Source organism: Ciconia boyciana, chromosome 4 (genome assembly GCF_034638445.1).
Source record: "Ciconia boyciana chromosome 4, ASM3463844v1, whole genome shotgun sequence".
Taxonomy (NCBI): Eukaryota; Metazoa; Chordata; class Aves; order Ciconiiformes; family Ciconiidae; genus Ciconia; species Ciconia boyciana.
Window position 1 is genome coordinate 89,716,250 of NC_132937.1, and position 23,206 is coordinate 89,739,455.

The 23,206-nt window shown below is 38.9% G+C and overlaps 1 protein-coding gene across 1 annotated transcript in view; it reads right to left on the reverse strand.

Annotated features, from left to right (window-relative positions):
• Positions 1–5,458: 5,458 nt before the first annotated feature.
• The window catches only part of TEK (TEK receptor tyrosine kinase), a 40,869-nt gene continuing 23,121 nt past the window's right edge, over positions 5,459–23,206 (reverse strand). Inside the window, exons 5-23 of the mRNA XM_072859163.1 lie at positions 21,479–21,610; positions 20,170–20,310; positions 19,310–19,438; positions 18,116–18,270; positions 17,691–17,832; positions 17,148–17,309; positions 16,058–16,192; positions 15,011–15,304; positions 13,394–13,693; positions 12,740–12,897; positions 11,224–11,434; positions 10,151–10,261; positions 9,606–9,796; positions 9,109–9,222; positions 8,165–8,235; positions 7,524–7,564; positions 6,302–6,398; positions 5,725–5,824; positions 5,459–5,613 (exon numbers count right to left, since the gene is read on the reverse strand). Of these exons, the coding sequence (XP_072715264.1) occupies positions 5,539–5,613; positions 5,725–5,824; positions 6,302–6,398; positions 7,524–7,564; positions 8,165–8,235; positions 9,109–9,222; positions 9,606–9,796; positions 10,151–10,261; positions 11,224–11,434; positions 12,740–12,897; positions 13,394–13,693; positions 15,011–15,304; positions 16,058–16,192; positions 17,148–17,309; positions 17,691–17,832; positions 18,116–18,270; positions 19,310–19,438; positions 20,170–20,310; positions 21,479–21,610 (2,759 nt within the window). The 3' untranslated portion in view covers positions 5,459–5,538. The remainder of the gene's footprint in view (positions 5,614–5,724; positions 5,825–6,301; positions 6,399–7,523; positions 7,565–8,164; positions 8,236–9,108; positions 9,223–9,605; positions 9,797–10,150; positions 10,262–11,223; positions 11,435–12,739; positions 12,898–13,393; positions 13,694–15,010; positions 15,305–16,057; positions 16,193–17,147; positions 17,310–17,690; positions 17,833–18,115; positions 18,271–19,309; positions 19,439–20,169; positions 20,311–21,478; positions 21,611–23,206) is intronic.

Below are 23,206 nucleotides of genomic sequence, written 5' to 3' on the forward strand. Positions count from 1 at the left end.
ATAACTTTTGATTTCACTTTGTTCAGGCTCTGTGAAATAAAACTTAAGTTTCTGCTGTATGATTAAAGTTTAAGATTATTGTGTTCTTTTTCAGTTTCCCTTCCTGCTGCTTTCTACCTCTCCTTCTGCTTTCAGAGAGAGAGAAAAACTTAGTAGTGTTTAATGTACTAATTGATGCAAAAAGTCATAATGGTAGAAATGTGACCTCTTCTGGAGCAGAATAAGTGGGTCTCCTTTAAGTGAGTTGAGCCTGTAGGAAGCTTTTCAACTGTAAAAACAATAAGCTTTGACGTATAAGGGTTTCCAAAAAGTAGAGTATTTCAAGAAGTAAATAAGTTCACTGCTTCAGCTAAAATTGGACTATATTCGAAGATATAATTCCCTGTCTCCCACTTAAGATAGGATTCAGCATCTGCTGCCTTCAGAGAGGGGGATTTTAAAGTCTGTTGCCACTTATTTTTGTGTGAAGGAAACAAATGTAAGAATGTTGTACAACACTAGCTCCGAGTTTAGTTATGCTTTGTGCCGATTCATCAAAGAAAGCTGAGAGTGGTGAAGAAAAATGGTCTTGACTGAGGACCCTGTAAGAGAAGATCAGTAGTGCAAAGAAGATTTCACGGTTCTCACAGACGTGCTCCAAAGAATGAGTACACTGTATGACTAAATCTGTATTGAAGGAATCTATAGCTGCTTCTTATGCATTAAAATACTTGGGGGATGTGTCCTGTTCTATGAGATACTGACAGGCGATAGTTGTGGTTAGAAATAGCATTGCATATTTATTGTCCTGTATCTGCTGTTCAGAATGTCCAAAAAAAAAAAGCTTCTGATTTTCCCTCACCTAAGAGTAGGTAATACTTCTTTCTATATTAATAGAACAGTCCTGTATACAGGCCCTACTGCAGCTTAGAGAAGGGGCTTTGGCATGTTCTTTACAAAGGGGGTAGACTTGCTCATGGATCGTCCCAGCTTTGAAAGAGATCTTTTTAGTGAAGGTTGCCTTTATTATTTGGCTTTGAGTCATCTAAGGAAAGAGATGAATGTCTACTCTGTAGAACCTGTGTTATTCATCCAACAAGCTATTAGCAGTGACCAAACTGGTCATTCTGAGGCTCTATAAGCCATCTAAGGAACCTCCGTCATCTGACTTGTCTTCTTCATAACTTTTTCATGTAGTTGACTATTGAATCATTACAACCAAATGGATAAAATAGTGTGCACAATAAGTAAAATAACTTCAAAATACTAACTTTTTTATAAAAATAGCAAAATAAAACAGTCTTCTGATGCTGGAAGTAATGAAATTTCACCAAAACTGACATGTGGTGTGAATATAGGTGCAGTTAACCATTGGAACAGTGACTTAACTCTGAGTCATATCTCTGTCATGTCTCTGCTGCCACCTGCTGTAAGCATACTTTTCTCTTTCCCACTTATATTTATGATACAGACTTAGCTATTGCAAAACCTGACCTAGCATCTTCAGGAGCTGGAAGCCTAGTTCACGTTTTGGAGATGTGAGAGACTGGTGTGATCTCCAGACTGGATTAGACCTCCACAGTTTACAGAGGGACTTGCTGAAACTATTGGCTCCTACTGTGGGAATATCACCACCTGTGTCATATGTTGTGCTATTAAGTGAATATGTGAAAGAGCTCTAAAGTATTATAAGGAAACATTGCACTAGTTTTGCTTGATTTGAGGATTTTGAGTTACAGCCTGGAACAGTTTGGCTTGCTTTGTTCCAACTGCTGTTTAATCAGTGTTTCCCTGTGTCCAACCAGTTGCCTTGCATGTGGGAATGGCTGATCAGTATGTGACTTAAGGAAAGGAAAAGTGGTGTGTTGGGAGCAGGGAATGTCATGTACCAGCACAGGGAGGGAATTAGCAGCAAGAGGGAAAACTTGTGTTTGACTACAGCTGAACTATGCCCTTGTAATTGCTCATCCCCTTTAGCTGGGGCTCTGCTTATTTTCTGCATTTCCCTTCCCCATCTTGCAGAGTTCACAGAATCACAGTATAACTGGGATTGGAAGGCATCTGGGGAGATCATCTAGTCTAGTCCTCTGCGGTGTCCAGTCAGGTTTTGAATATCTCTAAGGCTGGAGACGCTACAACCTCTCCAGGGAACCTCTTCCATGGCTTGACCACCCTCAGTGGAATTTCCTAGACTTCTGTTTATGGCCGTTGTTTCTCATCCTGTCACTGGATACTGCTGAGAAGAGACCACTTCCATCTGCCTTATTTCCTTCCATCAGTTATTTATATGTTTTGATGAGATGTATGTAATAGTCAACATTTTGTATTTTAGTTTTAGCAAATGCCTGACCATCATATTTTGGGTAGTGGAGAGGGGCTGTGTTTGACTTCAAAGTTGTCAGGCACAGTCTTGTCCACAGACAATTAAGAATTAAATATCCACATCATTTAAGACCAGATGTGTGCTTCCTTTTGGGTTACTGAGGGGTGAGAGAAGTGCAGCCATTGAGTGGATTAGCTGAATTCAGATATCACCAAGAGCAGTTATACCTTACTTCTCAGCCAATCTAATGAGGGTAAAGGTGCTTGTTTGGAGTTTTTGTTACCCCTCCCCTCACGATGGTATCTAGTGAACCTGGCATTACACTAGCCAGTGATGTCTGTTCTCAGATCATTTCTTAGCTTTCCTGCCAAGCACACTGTGTTCTTCTGTAGCTCTTGAGTTTTGCTTGGACATATTAAGGACCCTTTTTTTCTGTCTGCACTTGGGCTGTTGAACAATCAGAGCTGTTGCAATAAATGGAAGTTGAGGATGGAGAAGGAGAAGGCTTGGGGGAGGCTTTGCTTCTGCTTTTTTGTTCTTAAAGGCTCCACTTTCTCTGATCAGGTGTCTGATTTTTTTTTTTTTAAACTATGGATAACGCTTGACTGTAAGCAGGTACCTGCCATTCTGCATCACATACTCCTCAAAGCATGGCCAACTCCACTTGTCTGAAATGCTGCTTTTCTTTCCCAACCAAAAAATTGTACTGAGTATGAGCTTGATAACTATGTGAGAGAATATGAGAAAACTAATGCTGTGATATCAAAAAAGAACTTGGGGAATAGCTGAAGATACTTTAAGCTTGTGCATAGATGTCGGCAGGTGTAAATAAGTGGAGCCGTATAAAGAACATTAGGACGTGGGGTATTTGGAATAATGGAAAACTGTTGGCACTGGTAGTGTTATGGTCTCGACACCAAAGAAACAAATAGAAGACACTTGGAAAGGAAGGGACCTGAGATCTGATGTATTGTGCTGTGGAAGGCAGAACATAGAACCTGCTAATGATTAAGCTGAAAGCCTTTATACACCACCTACTGCCATAAATCGGGCTTTCCAGCACTGGATAACGGACAGTAAAAGCTAGCTGTTGAACTTGGGATATGCAGTGCATGTTGCAAGTGTAGAAACAATTCGCCTATTTGAGACTCTGACAGAACTAGTGCATGTTCTTAATAGCTGTAGTTCTGTGATGTATAGACTAAATAGAGACGTCTCAAGCTGTGTATTGGAGTTATTGTTTTCTTTTGTGTATTTTTTTAAATGCCAATTTAAAAAAAAAATTAAATTTAATTACAGCGGATTAGAAAGTTGATGCATGCCACAATGTTAAATGAAGATATGAAGAACAGTTATAAGGATACTTAAGTGACCTTCAGCTAAATTTACAGTGAGACTGGAGCACTTAAAATGCAGACAGTATTAAGACCTATTGGGTTGATGAATGACTGACTCTTTCCTTATGTGACATATTGGTCCAAGTAAAAGTTTGCCACAGGAGAAGGGGTTCACATCAAGTAGCAGAATAGTCAGTTGTGTCTGCTTGTTAGAGATGTGTGAGACAGTAAGCTGTTTTAGACCTGTGAAAAATTCTGTACAGAAGATGGAGCAGTTCCAGCAGAAGTTGTTAGCTAGCTTTGCCTGGCAGCCTAGAAAACACCTGTGAAGGTCCATTTCTGTTCACCTCACTGGCCTGTAGGAACCTGGTTGGACTGCAAAATGCAATGCCCATGCTTCAAAAGTGCCTGGCCAAGTAGTCTTTTATGAAAAATATAGTGGAACTTGTTTCTCTTTTCCATTTTGGAGTTGTTCCTTGGTCCAGTGAATCTGTTCACTCTTTGTAAACTCAGATTGTAGCACTGGTACTTACAGTGCAAGTTCTGCCTATCTCAGGGCCCCACAGGTGATCTCAGCTCCCTTGTTTGTTGATTTATTCCCTTTTAATAAGGCTCATGGTGCCTCTCCCATTTGAGTCAGCCTGGTGTATACCAATAATGTTACTCTTTACTCTGCTGTGATATCCCTGCCTTGTAACCAACCAAATACCCACCCAGAAACTCTCTAACGTCTTCCTCCATGTCTTGGGGGGTGACCTGATCCACCCAGCTAGAAAGTCACTGAGGTCTGGTGGTCATTTATGAGTTGGTTATCAGTTATAAGCTGATGAGTGGAACATATGTGCAAAGCATGAGGTTAGCTGATACATGAAGTTTGAATAGGGTAAGTCCACAGGATCCCACGTGGTTGACTTGATACCAGAAGCTCAGGCCAATCCTGCCTCTATTTATGTACCCTAAGGACTAGAAGATCTTTCTGGCAGGCCAAATATCATTGTTTTGAAGTATTTCAGTACAGTATTTTTAAGAGGCCATACCACACTACAAACTGCATAAGGGATAAAATAAGCAAAAGTAAGTAGGCCCTGCTTGTATATAATAGGTAGTAATTTATAATTGTGCAGTGAAATTATTAAATGAAATACAAATTGAATAAGACTCACGTATATCCAGGCTAATTGTAAAAATGTGTTTTACAATATGTAGTATGTTCCTCAGTCCTATGCTTCATGATAATTGCTGTATGGCTGCCTCCGATAGCATTAAACACTTCCAAATATAGGCATATTTTGCATATGGGCAAACACTGACTGTTAAACTGGACAATGAAAGAGCAATAGCATACCTTATATCTTATATGTGTCAATAGAATTTTTGAACAGATTATTTCTACTTTTATATTCAATAGCTCACTTTTACATTCAATTAGGAATCTTACTTAATTATTAATTATCCTTGGTGAGCATACTGGATTGACATCTGCTTGCAGCTCCCATTGTTCCATTGAGCTTAGCATTTTTGTTTGAATCACAATGAAATGTCTATGAAATACTGCTATAAGATACTGACTTTGCTATCACTAGCTCTTGGAAAGTATCAAAAATATCTAAGATGGCGATACCTAATGCATTACAATAATTGTATGTATACACTACGTGACTAGGAAAAAAGAAAAGCAGATTTCATTACTTCAGTCTATTCCTACTCTGAACAGTATATACACTTCTACAGCCTGTGGAGGCAGAGGTTATCGTGTGATATACACATACATATCTGTAGTAAAACAGTATTACTGTATTATATACAGTTAGAGCTATACACAGTTCTACACAGCACATCACATTTTGGGCTCCAGCAGATTGAGTTTTGGTTTTCTTCAATACATCATTGATTAATCTCTTAAGCAGCTTCTTCAGCGGAGCAATCAATGCCTGCGTAAGTAAACTTCTCGTATAGGGTAGTATTCACATAGGTCTGGGAAGGAAATAAACAGAAAGAGTGTGATGCAAGGTGCATTACCTCCAGAATACTAAACTATACTGAAATTATTCATGGCCTAATTCTTTTATAGGGATTCATTCTTACCTTCCTTTCTTCTAACATCCTGTTCAGTGACACCAGTATCTGAGCAAATGATGGTCTTTCATATGGCTTCTCTCTCCAGCACTGTCTCATTAGGTCATACCTTTAAAAATCAAACACCAGCATTTGATAGTTTAGATACATAGGTTAAAGCTACAAATTCATGTTTATTGGAAGATTGTGCAAATTCCATTTTTCAAAGGAAAATGGATTTATACATAGCGGGAGTTACATTTTCCACAGCTGGTTACTGTCTGAAAAGAATTTTCTTTTTCTCTTGAATAATCAAAAAGCTCTCTTTGAGCTAAAGCCCAGCCATGTTGTGTAAAAGAACAGGATATCTGGCAGGAGCGGAGAGCCTGGGAAAGGGTTGATGGCAAATAACAGTGCATGCTGGATACAAAAGGACTTAAGTAATTATTTCCACTTGTGCACCCTTTTTAAAATGTTTTTTTTTTAAATGTAGGTCTTATGTTTTCCTGAAAAAATGTTTGGTTTACTTTCTTGTAGACACCATGTATTTCCTATAGCAGATGTTGTGTTATTCTGTTTTGGTTTTTTTGCTGAGGCAGTTACTTACACTTCATCATCACAGTTGAGAGGCTTTTCCAGTCTGTACCCTTGAGGCAGTTTTTCGTAGAGTTCTGCACACGTCATTCCACAATATGGTGTTCCACCTAAAGCAGAGTTTAACCATTGTCATGAACACAAGGGGTTTTTAATAAAAGAAAGTTTAATTTCATAACAGAAATGTAAAAGAATGACTGACTCAGTAGCAGGTAAATTATTCCAATGCTAGGGAATATTTTGCAGCTACATTTTTGTTGTTAATGTTTCCATACTGCTTAATGCACTGTATTGAAGAGAAAAATAAAAGCGAGTATAAACTTTTATCATCTGTGGGGCCAGCCTAAATTTCTGTACAACTCTGGGGGCCTGCATCTGATTGTATTTGAACTGGTTTTGCAATACTCTTGATGGCAATAGGCAAGTCATTCCTTCATTAGCATGGTATTAATAAGATCCAGTATGGATCTTTTGGAGCTATTATTGTCAAGCTGATTTTGCACCTTTTTGCAGATGTTTGGCTTAGACTCTTGATTTTCCACACTGCAGCGTGTTAGTTCCCATCCATATCTAGCACAAACCCATTTAGTAAGGAAAGCTGGGAACAAATTAGAAAGCAACAGTTCATGATTAGTCTCGTACGCAATGTGCACCTCAGTCAGTATGCATCTCTTGGCCAGCATACTGGGGCACACTCCAAGGCAAATCATAAAGGCTATGTAACACAGTCATTTTGAATGGTTTGACGCTGTATCACATACATGATGAATAGACGTGGGTGCAGAAATTAACTCTAAATTTTATTTGAAGATTAATGTTCAAAAATTTTCTTTGAGAATACTTGGAGTAGGAGATGTTCCCCCCCCCACCTAAGTCATTAAAATATGTCTTGATTTAAAACTCGGGAAGGCTGAGGAAAGCTACCCATCAAACTCAAATCATATTGGATTAGGGCTATAAATCATGTGATATGCTGGATTTTATATTTAGATGTGGCCTAGGTTTTATAGTGCAATGAAAACATGGTCATTATGTTTTTCTCATTTAGAATGGTACCTGAATTGAAAATGTGACAATTTAATTTCCAAGCACACTGAAGCTAAGTAAAATTTAGTAGAATGAAACAGAAAAGATTGAAATACGTTGCAAAGGAACAAAATTTTAACAGACTGAGTGAACGGAGCTCATTTGGCTCAGATGGGTTTATTTGTGCAGTACAAAATTCAGATACTTACCTAAACTAACAATTTCCCATAATAGGACACCATATGACCATCTGCAACAGAGGGATATTATGCAGTGCAACAAGAACGCAACAAGATTTAATATTTTTAAATGGTAGATAGTTTTGCTAGTATTCAGAGAACACAGAGAAATGTGATTAATTCTTTTATATTTTTTATTAATTTTTGTATAATTATAGGGTTTGTAGAATCAGAAAGCAGGAGTGATTTCTTTAGCAAAATTAATTCACTATGAACCATCAACCAGAGTCCTTTACTAGACTGTGAGCTCTCAGGAAATAGCTCTATTGTAGAATTGCTTTGCCAAATATCATTTCCAGTTTCCGGACTAAAATACTGAGTTCCTCTAGGTCTCCCAAGGATTCACCAGGTTTCTGATTTTAAATGTGAAATATAGTTAAAGTAGTGGCCCAAATCCAATTAGCTTGTGAACACAACTTGTTCAGACACTGATGATGAAGTAAAGTAACTTTTTTGTTGTGGGTTTTATTTTTGCTTCCATTGCTAACTCATGCTGACAGGCTACTGAGTTTTTTCAGTTAAGACTGGATGTCTCATCCTGGCTGTCAAACTTTCCTTGATATTGAAAAATATTTCTTTATTAAAAAAAGACCACTTGAAAACATACTTACACATCACTGTTTGTGGTGTAAACACTGTAATTCAAAGATTCAATTGCCATCCATCGCACTGGAAGTCGTCCCTGGAAATTATTTCATGAAGGTTTATTTGTTGGTGGTTGGAACAGCAATATTGCAATTTATACCCTACCAATTGTTCTGCATGTTACCTTAATGAAAACTGACTATGCAAGTAAGCTTAATGAAGTAAATAAACTTATTTCTTTAAGTTATGGATTTACTTCTCAGGGACAGTTCACACTAAAGCTAATAGAAAATTTATCCAACCAGCATCAAGAGGAAATTGAAATAATTCCTGAGTGATGTCTTATGATGCCTTCAACCAATCCTGTTCCTTTGACTACCCGGTATTATTCCTGGTCTATGACTACATGATGCCTATTACATATTTTCCTCTTTCAGATCTTCCAAAGCATTAGCTTTGGACAGCTGTTTCTTCAGCTCACAGATCCTGACATGCTTCTGGATACCATCTTGCTAGCTTTGGCCTCGTTCAATAGAATTAGACCAGCTTGCCTCAGCTGGACAAATTCTGGTATGAAAATATAATTTTGATAGCTGTACAGATCCACCCACATGCACATATCCTCTTCATATGTCTAATGTATATTACATGTTTTTTTTACAATACATTTTTACTAAATTGGATAACTGGCTGCACAATTGGTTATTTTAGTGCCATCCATATTGATATAAATAATTTTCAATTACATTGTATATTATATTATAAACATGGTATGGAATTGATTTACAAGTAATGTAGGTGTATTAATAAACACAATACAAATATTTATACATGTTAATATATAACACTTAAATAATCAGTTCTGTAGTACCCATGAGTTTGCATTTTTGTTCATATGAAAACACAAAGTAAGAAACAAGAAAACAAAAAAAGAGGAAAACAGACTAGATCAGTTTGTTTTGATCCTTACCATGGTCTTCTTAACGTAAACTTCTTGACCTCTTGATAAGCCGAAGTCAGCTATTTTTGCAACATAATTTTCTCCAACCAAGATGTTTCTTGCTGCCAAATCTCGATGAATAAACTAAAATTAAAAAAAAAAGGAAATCACCACAGTATCTATGAGCTTTACATGTATTATTTTAGTGCTATATTGAAAATTGCAAACATTCAGAATGAGAACAAAACCCAAAACAAACGGCTTGGTATGTCACTACCAAGAACATTTTAAACTTTATCTGAAGATGAAAGCAGTTAGTTACTGTGTTGTTTGTAAGTTTTAATGCCTCTTCCTTGATTGCCCGTGACCATAGCATTTGATAGGGCTAAGTGAACACAACAAAATAAAACTCATCCAGTAGGTGCTATAGAAGCTAAAATTTAAACCTTATTTTGATTTCATTAAAAGGCATAGTCCCTGAAAAATGAATTGCTATGCTTTCAGTGGGTAGAGACTTGAAGACTGACCTGTTTCTGGCTCAAGTAGTCCATCCCTCTAGCAACGTCTGCTGCAAAATGCAGAAGCTGCTGAGAGGAAAGCGTAGATGCAGTACTGTTGGCAATAGCAAATGCTGGGTCTGTCTCTAGCACTCTGCTTTTCCGAAGGAAGTCCAGTAAATTTCCATGGGGGGCATATTCAATAGCAAGATAAAGATATCCTAATGAAACATCAGATAGTGAGCATATCACAAAGTAAAAGGTAGTCATTAATAGTATTTGGACACTTACACTGCTTTGAGTGAAAAAGACATAAATGTAAAACAGACTGGAGGGGAAATTCAAACATCATAATTCCTAGTTGCAGAGGAGAATTTAGAGCTATTGATGAACATCACTTCCGAAGGATTAACGTGGGCTTGTAGATCTAAAGCCAAGTTTATTTTGCTTTTTAACAAATGTTGCAGAAAGACCTGCTTATAAGCTAGTGTTTCTGTGGACTGTATGGGCTGTACTGTGTTTTGGGGTTTTTTTAAACTAATTTTTAAAATGCATGTATTCAAGAGTTATCTTACCCCGATGTTCACATGCTCCCAAAAGATTTATGATGTTGGGATGATGACCAAGTTTACAAAGAACTTCAAGTTCTCCAGCAAAGTCTCTGTGATCATCTTTTGAGGCATACTCTGAAAATCAAATAAGCATGCATTTATGTTTTCCTTTGAACTGAATTTATGACCATATTGTTGTTAATTATGACGACTCTGGGCTGCCTGGGGCACTACTGCTTCAGCCCCAATAGAAAGAGAAAAACTCGAAGATGCATTAGTATTTACTGAAAAAAGTAGGACTTTTCAATCAAAGAGAAAAAAGAGAGAACCTAATATCTGTAGCAGCCGTCTGCAGAGAAAGAAAGCACCTTAATATACCACGTAATTTCCCTTATTATTTGAGAATGTAAAACGTTGTAGCAGATCATATGAAAACTAGCTGCCTAAAAATCTTTCCATGTGTGTGCTGTTGATTATTTCTGCCTGTATGCAGACCTTGGCTCTTTTTTAAATTATCATCATACTTAAGACTGTCTCCCTATTTGCCTAGATAATGATCTAGTGAATTGCAAGAAAATATGTACATTCTTGCAGTATTCTATATATTGTAGATCCCTATGGAATGTGGCAGTCATGCCTAATGAGTACAAAGAAAATGAGTGATCCTCATAGTGTGTATATTTATATAGATGCATAGATACAGTTGTGTCTGAATGGCTAAGGTAAAGCAAGATGAGCAAATGCTGTGCCCCAAGGCTAGCTCTGTGCTCTTCTCTATTAAATGCATCTTTTAACAGCTCCCACTTTGCAGGTGAACTCACACATGAAGTTCGTACTGACCTATGAATTGAAAAATACATAAAAGTTAATGATATTAACAATTAGAGAGAAATATAAACCAACTCGACTGTGCAGAAATATAGTCATTGCCAGAGCACAAATCTTGGCCTAGTGACAGCTGATACAATTTCACTAGCAACTTTGAATATTTATTTTAGCTTTAGAAGAGGGCTGCTAAGCATTTAGTATGACAGAGAAACACTTGGAACAAACAACCGAGAAAAATCTTTCGTTTCAGAGTCTCCAATCTTTAGTACCTTTCATCCTTTTAATCGCAGCGTCCATGCGTAAGCCATCTTTCTTAATGCGTGCTTTCAGGACTTGCCCAAAGTTACCTTCCCCGATCACATCTTGAAATTTTATGTCATTCCACTCAAGAACTGGATAAATAGTGGGATCTGGGCTGTTTTTGGCTTTCCTGCTCAGGGTGAGAGTACCTGAGTTAAACTGTACGGCTGGCTCTTCCCTCTGTAACAGAGTTAAGCAAATGACGTTAACTGTGATTTCTGCTTTACTGAGCAATGCTCTGATTACACTCCCTGAATACATGTGTACTCACTCATGTACACACACACAGAGCATGATCCATCTCTTGCTTACGCAAGAGTGAGTACAGTAGACAATTACACCTACTTTAGACGCTAACTGCATCAAGCACTTCTGCCCAGATCCACAAAATTAATCAGGCTCCTAATTTATGCATAAGTATCTTTGTAGACCTAGGCCTCCTGAACAGTTTTACAATCATCTTGAAGATGAAGGAGATGGGGAAAAAATAATTTGGTAAAACTGATCTCAAAATCACTTTTAAGTCTCAGATTTGAGATTTATCTCAGATTAGGCTTGACTAAATCCTGTGCTGATCAGGCTCAGTAGGAAGACTGAGGAAAGAAGAAGCAAGGAAACAAAAGAGAGAGGAAATGATCTTCCTCCATACTTGAGGAGACATCTCTACTTCAGTTACACATTCCCATGAAATACTTCTGTGCGAAAAGTTTCAGGACAAGGAGAAGGAGCTATTCTGTGTGGCCTGGGGACTGATCATATTTTTGGATGAGCCCCTTGGCCTCCTGTTTATGAAATAACATATGCAGATCCATATGGAGGAGCTCTTTGACCCACCTTCATTCTGCTTCACAGGTTCCCTTCTGAAGTGAGAGAACATCACCAGAAAGCAGAATGCTAAAGAGACTACAGCAGGATACAAATATATACATGTGTGGGTATATATATATATATATATGTATATCTGAAGGTTGTAACATCATGTAGAGAGAGAGAGATATATATCTATCTACGTGATGTTAAAACCTTCAGCACTTTCCTCACAGCCAGAACTATGATGCTGCCATTGACTGATCCCTGTTGTGCTGTCTCCAAGTTGAAAAGCCATGATGGAGCAGTCGCTGATGCCCAAAAGCTACATTAAAAAATACTGTAGTTTTTAAAATCAGGCACAACTTTGTAGAGGGAGAACTGGCTCCTCCATTCTGTCTGGCTTGGTAGTTGTCAGACACAGGTGCGACAAGGCAGAAAAGGGAGAAGGATAAATGGTGTGCAACTTTTTTCAAGTCAGGTTTTCTACCTTATAGCCTATAACTGATTGCTTTAGCTTTGGGGTCACTAGCAGAGAAGCTTAACAACAACAGTACTAATTGCATGCATGAAGATAAGACAGTATTTGGGAAGGCCAAGGAAAAGGAATTGGAAAAAACAGGAAAAGATGGGGCCAAAATTAATAACCACACTGACACAGGAAAGCTGGAAACCCACCACCACATTTTGGAAAGCCTGAGCCATTCGGCGCTGGAAGTTGGCTCGCTTTAACTGCAGCATGATGAGAAAGGCCAGGAGAATTGTTACACAGGTCATCCCTGCAGAGCCCAGGATAGCAATAAGCAGCATTTTGCCTCCTTTTGATTCATATGGAGCTGTTGAGGAAGCACATAAAGAGTTCATCATTATTTCCAGCTAATTCTGAAAAAGCCACGAACAACGTATAGCTAAATACTCCTATCTTGTAAACTGTATAAAGACATAGAGATACATCCTTTTATTTTCCAAAAACATCACAGACATTGGATGCTCTGACTTGCAGATGTATGAGCACCTGCAGGTCCCCCAGAGTTCAGGAAGAGCAGAGCTGAGGTCACATTCAGTGATCTAATAGTCCTATTATATGCAGGTCCTTTAATTTATGAGCTGTTGGGCACTTTCTAGTGGATACACAAAAATGTTGTATGTTGTCACTTCATCAATGCCATGCAGTGAACTGAGAATCAAATTTTGGTGATGCTGTGTTGTGTGTCAAAATTAAGAGCAAAAGAAAACTAATATTAAAAAAATAGTGTTATGACTTTGCCTCAGCTAACTAGTTTACACCACTGGCCCTGGTTTGTGCAAATCCAGCATGCTGGAATAACCAACCTTTGGTTTCTGGAAGAGTCTTCAGTTCAAACGATGTGTTTGGGTTGCTCAAGCCAATGTTGTTCTGAGCATTAATCTGAACCTGGTACACAGTGTTTGGCTCCAGGCCCTTGAGATGGTATTGAGTAATGCTGGTGTTCTTTATGATAATATCGATGTGGTTGTACTCAGCCTTGCCATAAATTTTGTAGCTGATGATGATGGAGGAGATGGAATGACCCTCAGCAGTTGTCCAAGAGATGACTGAGGATGTGTCTGTGGTGTTAGAAAACCTGATGTTGTATGGTGCAGGAGGGATTCCTGAGAACAAACACAAACACACAGAAAGCATTGGAGTCTACATCCACCTCTTTTTCCTTCCTGCAGTGAGCCAAACACTTTCCTCGGTGCTTTTGCTGTGCTAAACAGAAGCAGAATTTTGTTGACGGGCCATGGTAACTGAATGCAATAGTTTTATGAACTTAATGTGCTGTCACCCATATTGCAGTACTCCATACTTCCAGCAGAGGCTGGAGTGTCATTCAGTATACTCCTGTCCTTGGATGAAGATATGAATGCTTTGAGCTGTATGCAAGGACAACATGATTGCTTTCAAATTAATCCAGAAAGGGCTAATTTCCTTCTATACTGAATCATCATCCCCATGTGATTCCCAGGTCCCATACTTTCACTGCTTCGGGGATCAATTCCCTGTCAGGATACAGGCTGTTAGAAAGAAGGGAAATCAATACCAACATTTCCACAAATTTCATCAGAAAACCACCAGCAGGGATGAGTGCTGGACTTGTGGACACACCCATGGCTACTAAGCTAAATACCTTCTCCTGGAAAACAGTACCCTTATGTTTTTCTTAGCGCAGTTTGGCATCAGAGCTCAGGAACTGGAGAGTCCCATGACAGCCATTGATCCTTCTGTTAATACATGTAGGATCTCAATGAGGGCCTCCTCACACGACCTGTAAGGAGGAAGCAGCCCACCTTTCCAGTGTGTGGTATGGGCAGTGGCACCCATTAGCCATGCAGATGGACATCTGTTCGGATGGTACTTCATTCAGATAGGGCATTTGTTGTGGCATTATGAAAGGACACTCCTCACACTCAGAGAATTCAAGGGCGGTCATTGGTCTTCAGTGTAGCACACTTAACTACTCCCTGCTCACAGGCGTTTTACCTTGCGTTGTGTCTTCTCTTCCTTCTTTAACTGCTGACTATTTCTGTATTGACATAGCTGAATAGTAGGGTCTGAGTGGTTTTTTGGAGTAAAAAAGAGCTTGGAATATGGACCTGTGGGCTCGTCATTATGAGGAGCAAAAAAATGCTACATTTCAAAGCATGAATCACACTGAAATGAAGATGTGGCTTCCCAAGCTTTTAATTTGTTTTTCCCATTTTTATTTTTTAAACTCATTATTTGTTCCTGATAATTTCTGGTGTAAAAATTTCTTTGGACACTGAGATATCTTCATAGTAATAGTAATAACAACCACAAGTGATCATCAGGAACTGAGTGTTACCAGAACAAAGGATTACATTTAATGTAGTCATTAAGTGACAATCAGTCTGATCACTGGGGGAAAGAGGAAGAATTAAACAGAAGGATGTGATTCAGCTACTTACTGTCACTGAAAGTCCATGCATACAGATAGTTGCTCCATTCTCCTTGGGACCTGGTGTTCACCCGTACCCTGCACATGTATTGCTGTCTAGGCTCAAGATCCTTAATGATCAGGGTGGACATATTTCCTGGCACTTGAGTAATAACACTGCTCTCATCACCGTTGTCATTCACGGTCTTCCTTTCCACTTCAACACGAATGTCATCCTCTGTCCTCAGTGTTAAAGGATGCCATGACAAATTCAGTGATGTCATACTTTTTGGAAAGAGAGTGAGGCCTTCTGGTGGAGGAAGACCTTGGAAAAGCCACAGTGAGACAGGGAACAACATTTCATGTCTGGTATGCAAGCTAAAGTAGGGGTACCAGTTATTCCCAACCACTTGCCCTAGCTTGGAGTGACAAAGGGTAATTATCCCTGCCACCCCACCCAATCTGGCAGAAATTACATCTAAGAGGTGTTGATGTTCCCAGAGTATCTTATCAACAACTGTTGTGTCAACAAAAAGGTCTCTTCACTGAGCTGGTGTTGCAGATGCACTTTCTAGATATGAGATCAGTTCTTTTGCTCTTTTGTTAGATAGTTCCTGGTGCAATCCTCATTTATTTTGTATGGCTGTCTTCAGTTTGGCCTGTATCCTCAGTGGACTAAAAGCTTTTCTGCTTGTTCAGACACCTTAATTTTTAAAGTAAACTGATCTAATACTAAGAGGAAGGACTGATCTGGTATTAGGAGGAAGGACTGGCACGCAAAAAAAGTGATTTCTATCTCCAACTCTGCTGCACAGCCAGCCAAAATATGTAATTTTTCCTTTCCCAAATCCCCCATCTCTAAATCAGGGAGAATAATAGCTCTGCCTTTTTCGGGTTTTCTTCACCTCTGATTTTTTTTTTCTTCTTTTTTTTTTTCTTTGCCTGAGATTATTTTGAAAGACTATATAGTTTTCATGTCTTTGCTCAAATGAAAGTGCTCTGGCAGAGATCGGGGAACAGACCACAGAGAAAAACAGCTGAAACCGCCCTTTTGTGAAAAGCCAAGATGATAACTTACCAAGCGCAGCTGTTGTGAAGCTAGCCTGTGGTCCAGGATGGCCTTCCCCACCTTCCCCTCGACGACTCAGCTGAACACAGAACTGATATTCTGTTTTTGGTTCCAGATTGTCCAGTCTTTTGGTTGTGCCTTTTACTGGCAACAAAAGGAGAAAGTAAGCCATAGCCCATGCTGAAGAATGTTAAGGAAGAAAAGGTTTGGAAAATATTCCTGAACCACTAACCATGGAAGCTAAGATACTCAGGCTCTTCTTTTGTTTCTGATTCACTAAGATAAACTGTTTAGGTTGGATGGGGCTTTGAGCAACCTGGTCTAGTGGAAGGTGTCCCTGACTATGGCAGGGGGGTTGGAACTACATGATCTTTAAGGTCCTTTCCAACCCAAACCATTCCATGATTCTATTATGATTTAGGAGTATAAAATACTTATTTTTAAGTTGAGCTCCAACTCAGCCCAAAGGATGTTTCCATCTGCCCTTCCTTCAGGACAGAACAAGACTGGTTGCTTAGGCAGTGTGCATTGTGTCTGCAGATCTTGGGTTACCTTGAATTAGTAACAACAGTTGTTTGTTACTTGTTAAAGTTCCTGTAACGTTTCCTATAATATTTTAGGCCTTGCATAAAATGTTAAAAACAAGGCTGGAAGAGGTCATCTCACTCACAAGCAGGCTTCATTTTGCCCATACCATTCCTGATAAATATTTAGGTAAGATATTTGTCTCACCAGAGGGCACAATAGACACGAAGGAAGATTGTAGGTGCTTCAGCGTGTCTCCATACTTCTCACTGCTTTTGAAAACCTGCTATTTACATGGGAGTTTTCAAGACCTGGTCCCAACGTTGAGTGCTATTTATCTTAAGGAGGGAGGGGATTACTGAAAACTGAATACATACTTTTGACTGCTGTTGGTGTACCACATCCACATTAACATTATACATAGTGATATACAAAGAGTCACGCATCCAGTCATAAAAGGTTTAACTTTTATGTGTTGTAGAGTCTTTTGAATCTAGTCAAGAGCAGACACCACATTATGTTTCAGCATGCACCTGAAGTTTGTGTTTAAGGGAATTAAAGAACGTCTTCTTACCTTCCACAGACATCCAGGACTGATAACGTTTTGCTGGCTTGTACAGGAGTTTTGTTGACACAACAGGTCCATCTCCAAGATGTAACTCGGCATTGATATCAATTATGAGAAAATTATGTCCGCTGTCTGTCAGCCTTGGGGCATACTGTGGCACAGGAGGAACTGAGCAAGAACGCAAGTATTAAACCAGCCTTTTAATTCCCCGTATCAGTAAAACTCTGGTATCTTCCTAGATCTACAGGAGATGTTCTTCAAAACTCTTACAAAGTAGACAGGGGTTTACACCCTAAAGCTGACAATTTCGATGTCCAGTTTTTAAAAAAAACCTTGGGTTTTCTTCTAATCCTTACCATCACACTTATTTTTTCAATACACATAGTTAGTATGTTGCTTATAAAGGGTTTCTGTTCATATTCTGACTGTAGATATTTATTCATTTTCCTGCAGTGCAGAAAACAGAAAGGTCTGCCATGTTAGAGTATAAAGCTGCCTTTAAAAGCAGAGAGGCTTTTCAAAGACATTTGAAGAGATTCATGCTTTTACCTTTGACTGTAACTTGAAATGGTTTCTCTGCCATTCCCGCTACTGTCTGCACACTGCAGACCCATGTTCCTGTATCACGGGGCTGGATTCGATTAATTGTAAACATGGCTTCAGAGCGATTACTGGTAACAATTAGGGCAGGCTGAAACGACAAAAGATGTACAGGGCCCAAAAAATGTGGGCATTTAGGAATATTCCCATGACAATTTCTCACAGTTTAGGAACTCATCTAGAGTTTAGTGATATCAATAGAAAGGGTCTACAATAGTCAATTCCATAGTTTCATATGTGCTCCAGTTCATGACTTCATGAGGTATCTCAGAATATCAAAATTTCACATGCTTGAAAAGCATAGTGTGCATTAACTACGGATAAAGTCAATATAAACATCAGAAATAACAGGAAACAGTTAATCAGAAGCCTACCCTTAGGACAGTTCCATCTTGCTTCAAAAGTTTAAATTCTTCAGATTTAGGAAGTGGCATCCCACTTGCTATACAAAAAGGCTTGAACTCGACGCCTGAATTGAGTTCTACAGGATCTAGTAAGTTTTCTATCTGAGGTGAAAGATCTGCTGAACCTACAGAACATATATAGTATTTTAATGTCAGCCTTCAAACAGAACTTTAAAAAGGCAGCACTACAACAGGTTTAGGCATACAATGAATGTAGGCAGCATAGGTGTCTGGTTCTTCACTCGTGGGCATACACAAGGATCATGCTTACCAAAGTCAGCACTTTTACATCAGTGTTATTATCATGTGAGAAGGAACAAGCCCTGTGTCCACTCTTCTTTCTTTTCCCTTCCCCTCCCCTCTCTTTCTCACTGACATTCTAAGCACAGAGAGTCTAGCAAAATCATGCACACATTTTGTACTGAATGTACAGTATCTATTTGCTCTCCATTTTGTCTGTTTATAAGAGCATTCAAATCACAATGGTATAGTTTGGCTGGTTGGATCAATGTCTTATTTCTCTGCTTGTTTTTGTGCTTGAAAGCTTTTACAAGTTAACAGTGGATTTGTCACTCTACTTATCAAGCAGAAATAATAGATGCTAAGTGCATTTTATAAAATACTGTGTGCGAACCTTGTCTGAATCCAAAGAGATTCTGAATTAGGTATGTTCAGCTTTGAAAACTTAACTATCTCTCAGAGAGACAGAGCTGTTTTAAACTCTGGGCTTGTCTTGGTGTCTCAGTCATCAATTTTAGATCCACGAGGCACATCATATAGGAGTGTATGCAGATGAATAAGAGGTAGGTAATGGTGAACTACCATAAGCCTATCCAAAAGCTGATCATGCAGGTAGAAGGTGCAGATTCTGTCAGTAATTGATATTAAGGTCAGTGTCAAATCCTGTGGAGTAAGGTTTGCAAATCTACCTCTAATGAAAGCAAATCAGATGAAATGGTAGCATACCAGCCTGCTAAATGCAGCATATGGAGCAGAGGCTTAAAAATGCTGCATTGCAATAAGGATGTACAGAAGTGTCTGGGCCCCTGGAATATAACTGGCAGAGCAAGGATACCAGCCTGGAGTGGAAATGCTGTACCAGTGTGAAGATCTGTTTCAGTTACGCTGGGAAAAGCCATTTACTACCGTGTTACCTTGCTTTACCTTCTTTTTCACATTGCAGACCATGCCATCCGAGGGAGCAGATGCAGCCTTTAAATCTGTCACATGTCCCTCGATTGTGACAATTACATTTGAGTTTGCAATCCGACCCATAAAACCCAGGTTTGCATTCTGCAAGTACATATGTTTCCAGTTAGTGTAAAGGTACTAGAAAATGTCTTCCATTAGTTTTCAATCTCATGCATCAATTCTCCAGTAGGGTTTAGTTCTCTCAGTTGGACTGAGTTTGAAACTATATGTGTTAGCACAAAATCATCCACAGAGCATCCTGAGAACACACTAACATCAAAAAAGTAGAGCACATTTGTGTCCGTGCCTGTCATTTGTAGACTAGGTGCCAATATGGAAGCTTCTTCAATCTCCACTGTTGTTTCACTTGCACTGTGGTAGTGTCCAAAGGCTTCATCAGAGTTATGCCACCATTGAACAAGATGGCACATATTCCTAAAGGAAGATGTGCTTCATGTCCCAAAGAGATTGCGGTTTAATTGAAGTGAACAAGGCTGATTATGCTCAGTATTGCTCAGCAATGGATATATGTTTGGCACCAAATTGCTCCGTTTGACTTCCAGAAATACAGCAGGACTGTAGCTGTTAGAAGATTTTTAATGTCTCAGTAGAACATCAATTCATTTTGCAGAATAATTTGAATAGTTTTTAACTTTACTATGCCCTTCTTCTGAGAATCTGACATTGTCCTCTGAGATGGGTAAATATTATTATCCCTCTTTTACAGAATGTAAAAAATCCTGTCTTTTACTCTCCTCTTTTCCTTCCCATCTATATTTCCTATGTGCAGCACACTAAGGACTGTTCACCGTTCCTCATATTTTTTACTATACCTTTATCACATTCCAGCCCCATCCATCCTGTGGCACAAGAACAACCATATGGATCTGGTAGACAGAACATATAGTTTCTGCAGCCATAGTTTTCTTTACAGCTCTCTTCACATGTTTTGCCAAATGTATTGGCTCCGCAAGCTATTGAAGGGAGAGAGGGAAAGAATAGTCCAAAAGCATTAAGTCCACAAAAGAGCTAATGCTTCTAATGATACAGCTTTAGACAACAGAAAGCATGAATTAAGATAAAAATTAGCATTTTTACCATTACCATTCAGATACAGGATATATTAACATCCATAACTACTCAAGCCATGGCTACACTAATTTCAGGCAGCAGAAACAAGCATAACTTTCTCCCATGTGAAGATCAGCATCCATTGCTTTGGATATGTGGGGACAGAGCAATAAAACCTCTTTATAAGCCTTTTTAATATAAAATGGACAAACAGTGCCATGAAAACCAAATATTCTTCTTAGAGGTCAGTGCATATGAAACTGCCAAGCTCAAGGTTTTGCTTTTCTGATATGATCAGTGCTACGTTAGAGTAGTTCAGATATCACCTATTCCAATAGCTTAGCACTAGTATTTGCAGCACTGCAATTCAGTCAAAATATTAGGGTAAATATTTAGCATTGAACCCAAAAGTTGCTTGGACAGATCAGAGCAATGTGATGCCTGCTGTAATTATTCCAGAATCCAAACTAATTGTCACAGACACAGATATGCACAAGCAGACATGTCCTGTTGATATGCCCCTACAGAAACAAATCACCCTGTGAGCACGTTAGCAGCTTCTTCAGAAGTAGCCAGGGAATCTAACACAGGGCTTAATTTCCCAGCGGCAGTGTATCCTTAAGATCTCCTAGTCTACCATGCATGTAACAGTCAGTCAGTAGCTTCAAGCATACTGATTTCAGGGGAATCATAGAACAGCCCAGGTTGGAAGGGGTCTCGAAAGATCATCTGGTCCAGCCTCTCGTGGGAAAAGGAGCCTAGAAGATATTATCTAGCACACTGTCCAAGTGGATATTGATCAAGAAGAGTTGGAAACATTCATCTGCACTGGCAATATAATCTCTACTAGGAGAAGAGAGGAAGAAGTTAAAACACAACTACAAGAACAGCCTTACTAATACAGGGTTCATCTCACCCAATGCTATCTCCTGTCTCCAGCACCAGCTGTAAATGCTATAGCTATAAGGAGTAAAATAAGGTTACTCCATTTGATGCTTCCCTCAATAATCTGCCAACTTCTGCTACTGAGAACAAATTAATAAGCAATCTGTGAAAATAATATTTGCTTACCTTTCTCACATGTTTTTCCCATAAAACCTGGAGGACAGATGCATTCCCCAGTATCTTCATGACAAATGCCATTGTTTGTGCAGGAAGGGCAGTGGGAGCTGCAGGAAGGGCCCCATTTCTGAGCTTCACATCCTTTTATGCAAAAATATAGTGACATATTTGTTGTCTTCTTATTCAGTAACCAATCAAGTAGTTAAATTCTTTTTAATTAAGACAAACAGTAAAATACATAAAAATACGATCCATATGGACCCCCTAAAACCCCAGCCGACTGACCTAATGTAAAAACTCACTTTTTTCATTGTGGAAATGCCCTTATTTCTGGAGCAGAACTGCTGCATAGTACGCAGTAATACTATGTAACATCCTCAAGGAAGAAACTGAAAAAGTTTTCCATTTTTGAAACTAGAGATAGGGTTTTTTTTTTAGTTTGGAAGAGTAAGTTTGGGAGTCGACAAAGATGTTATATTTAAGATTTCTATTCTTGTAGCAGGGATCTGAGACCTGCAAAAGGTCCAGGTTTCACCGGGAGCTGGCTGTATTGGTAGTAAGTCAGCAGGACCAAGCTTGGCATCGCTGGCATTGTACCAGCATTCGGAAAGTCCTCATTTTTTTCTGTAACAATATTTTTCTTGAAAGTCCATTAGACGGGGTTCACATCTGTTGTACCTTCACTGGGTCTTTATAAGAAGGATCAATCAACTGGTGACCTGTTTCTGGAATAAATGGACTAAGAGTAATCCGTTGTTTTAATGCCTGTCATGATTTTCTTTCCCACTTCATAATTGAAAAAGATACTACCACCATTAATCTTGCCAGTGAGAGTTTTGATACTGATGTCATAGAAGCAGAGCTCAAGCTCTAAACAAGTATATACGACTTCATCATGCAAATGCTTAATCTATCCCTACAAGATGCAAAATTCCCTGAGCTGCTTTTGAAATCAGTGGGAGATGAGAGGACTCAATATTTCGGTATTTGATTTGTAACAACGTTTCTTACATCACAGAAACTGACCTTCATGACTTCTACTGTAAAGCTAGGACTGAGAAGATAACAGGAAAGTCCTGAGGCAGGCTCACTGAAAGTGGGTTTTCCAGTCTTGGATCAGCTTTTTCAGATTTCAGCAAGCATTTAATGAATCAGCATGGTACTTGGAGCTCTGTCTCCTCCTTCTTCCAGAATGAAATTCTTACATGTGGATACTTGAAAAAAAAGCTTTGCTAAAAATCATCAGTCTGTGTCTATACAGCTAATTCAAGGGAAGACAGGACATGTGTGTGAGCAGTGGCACGTAACCATCCATTCTCTTTATTGTTAGTGTGCTCCCTACCACTCTCCCAGACCATGCCCCAGGAGTTTTCCCAATAGGCAAGATGGGCAAGACAAAAGCCTATTTCAAGGCAGGGGGCAGAGTTTATGGATAAGTCTTCTGCTGTGCAGCTTGGCACTAGAGCAGAGAACAGATCTTAGACCATTTCATTTAGTAAGGTGGCAATAGCTTCAAAATCCAAATTTGGGGCATTATATTGATTCATTTGTGACTCCTGGAAGTATCCTGTGGATGTTAGCAGGTAAAATATGTTTTACCATCAGAAACATTTTCTGCATAATGTAAGATATTTGAACAGCTATTTATTTTTACATATTAGTTTTCTATTTCTATCCAAGTTAATAGAATATAATTTTCTTTATATCTGATGAAAATGGACATAGTAGCATGAGCTA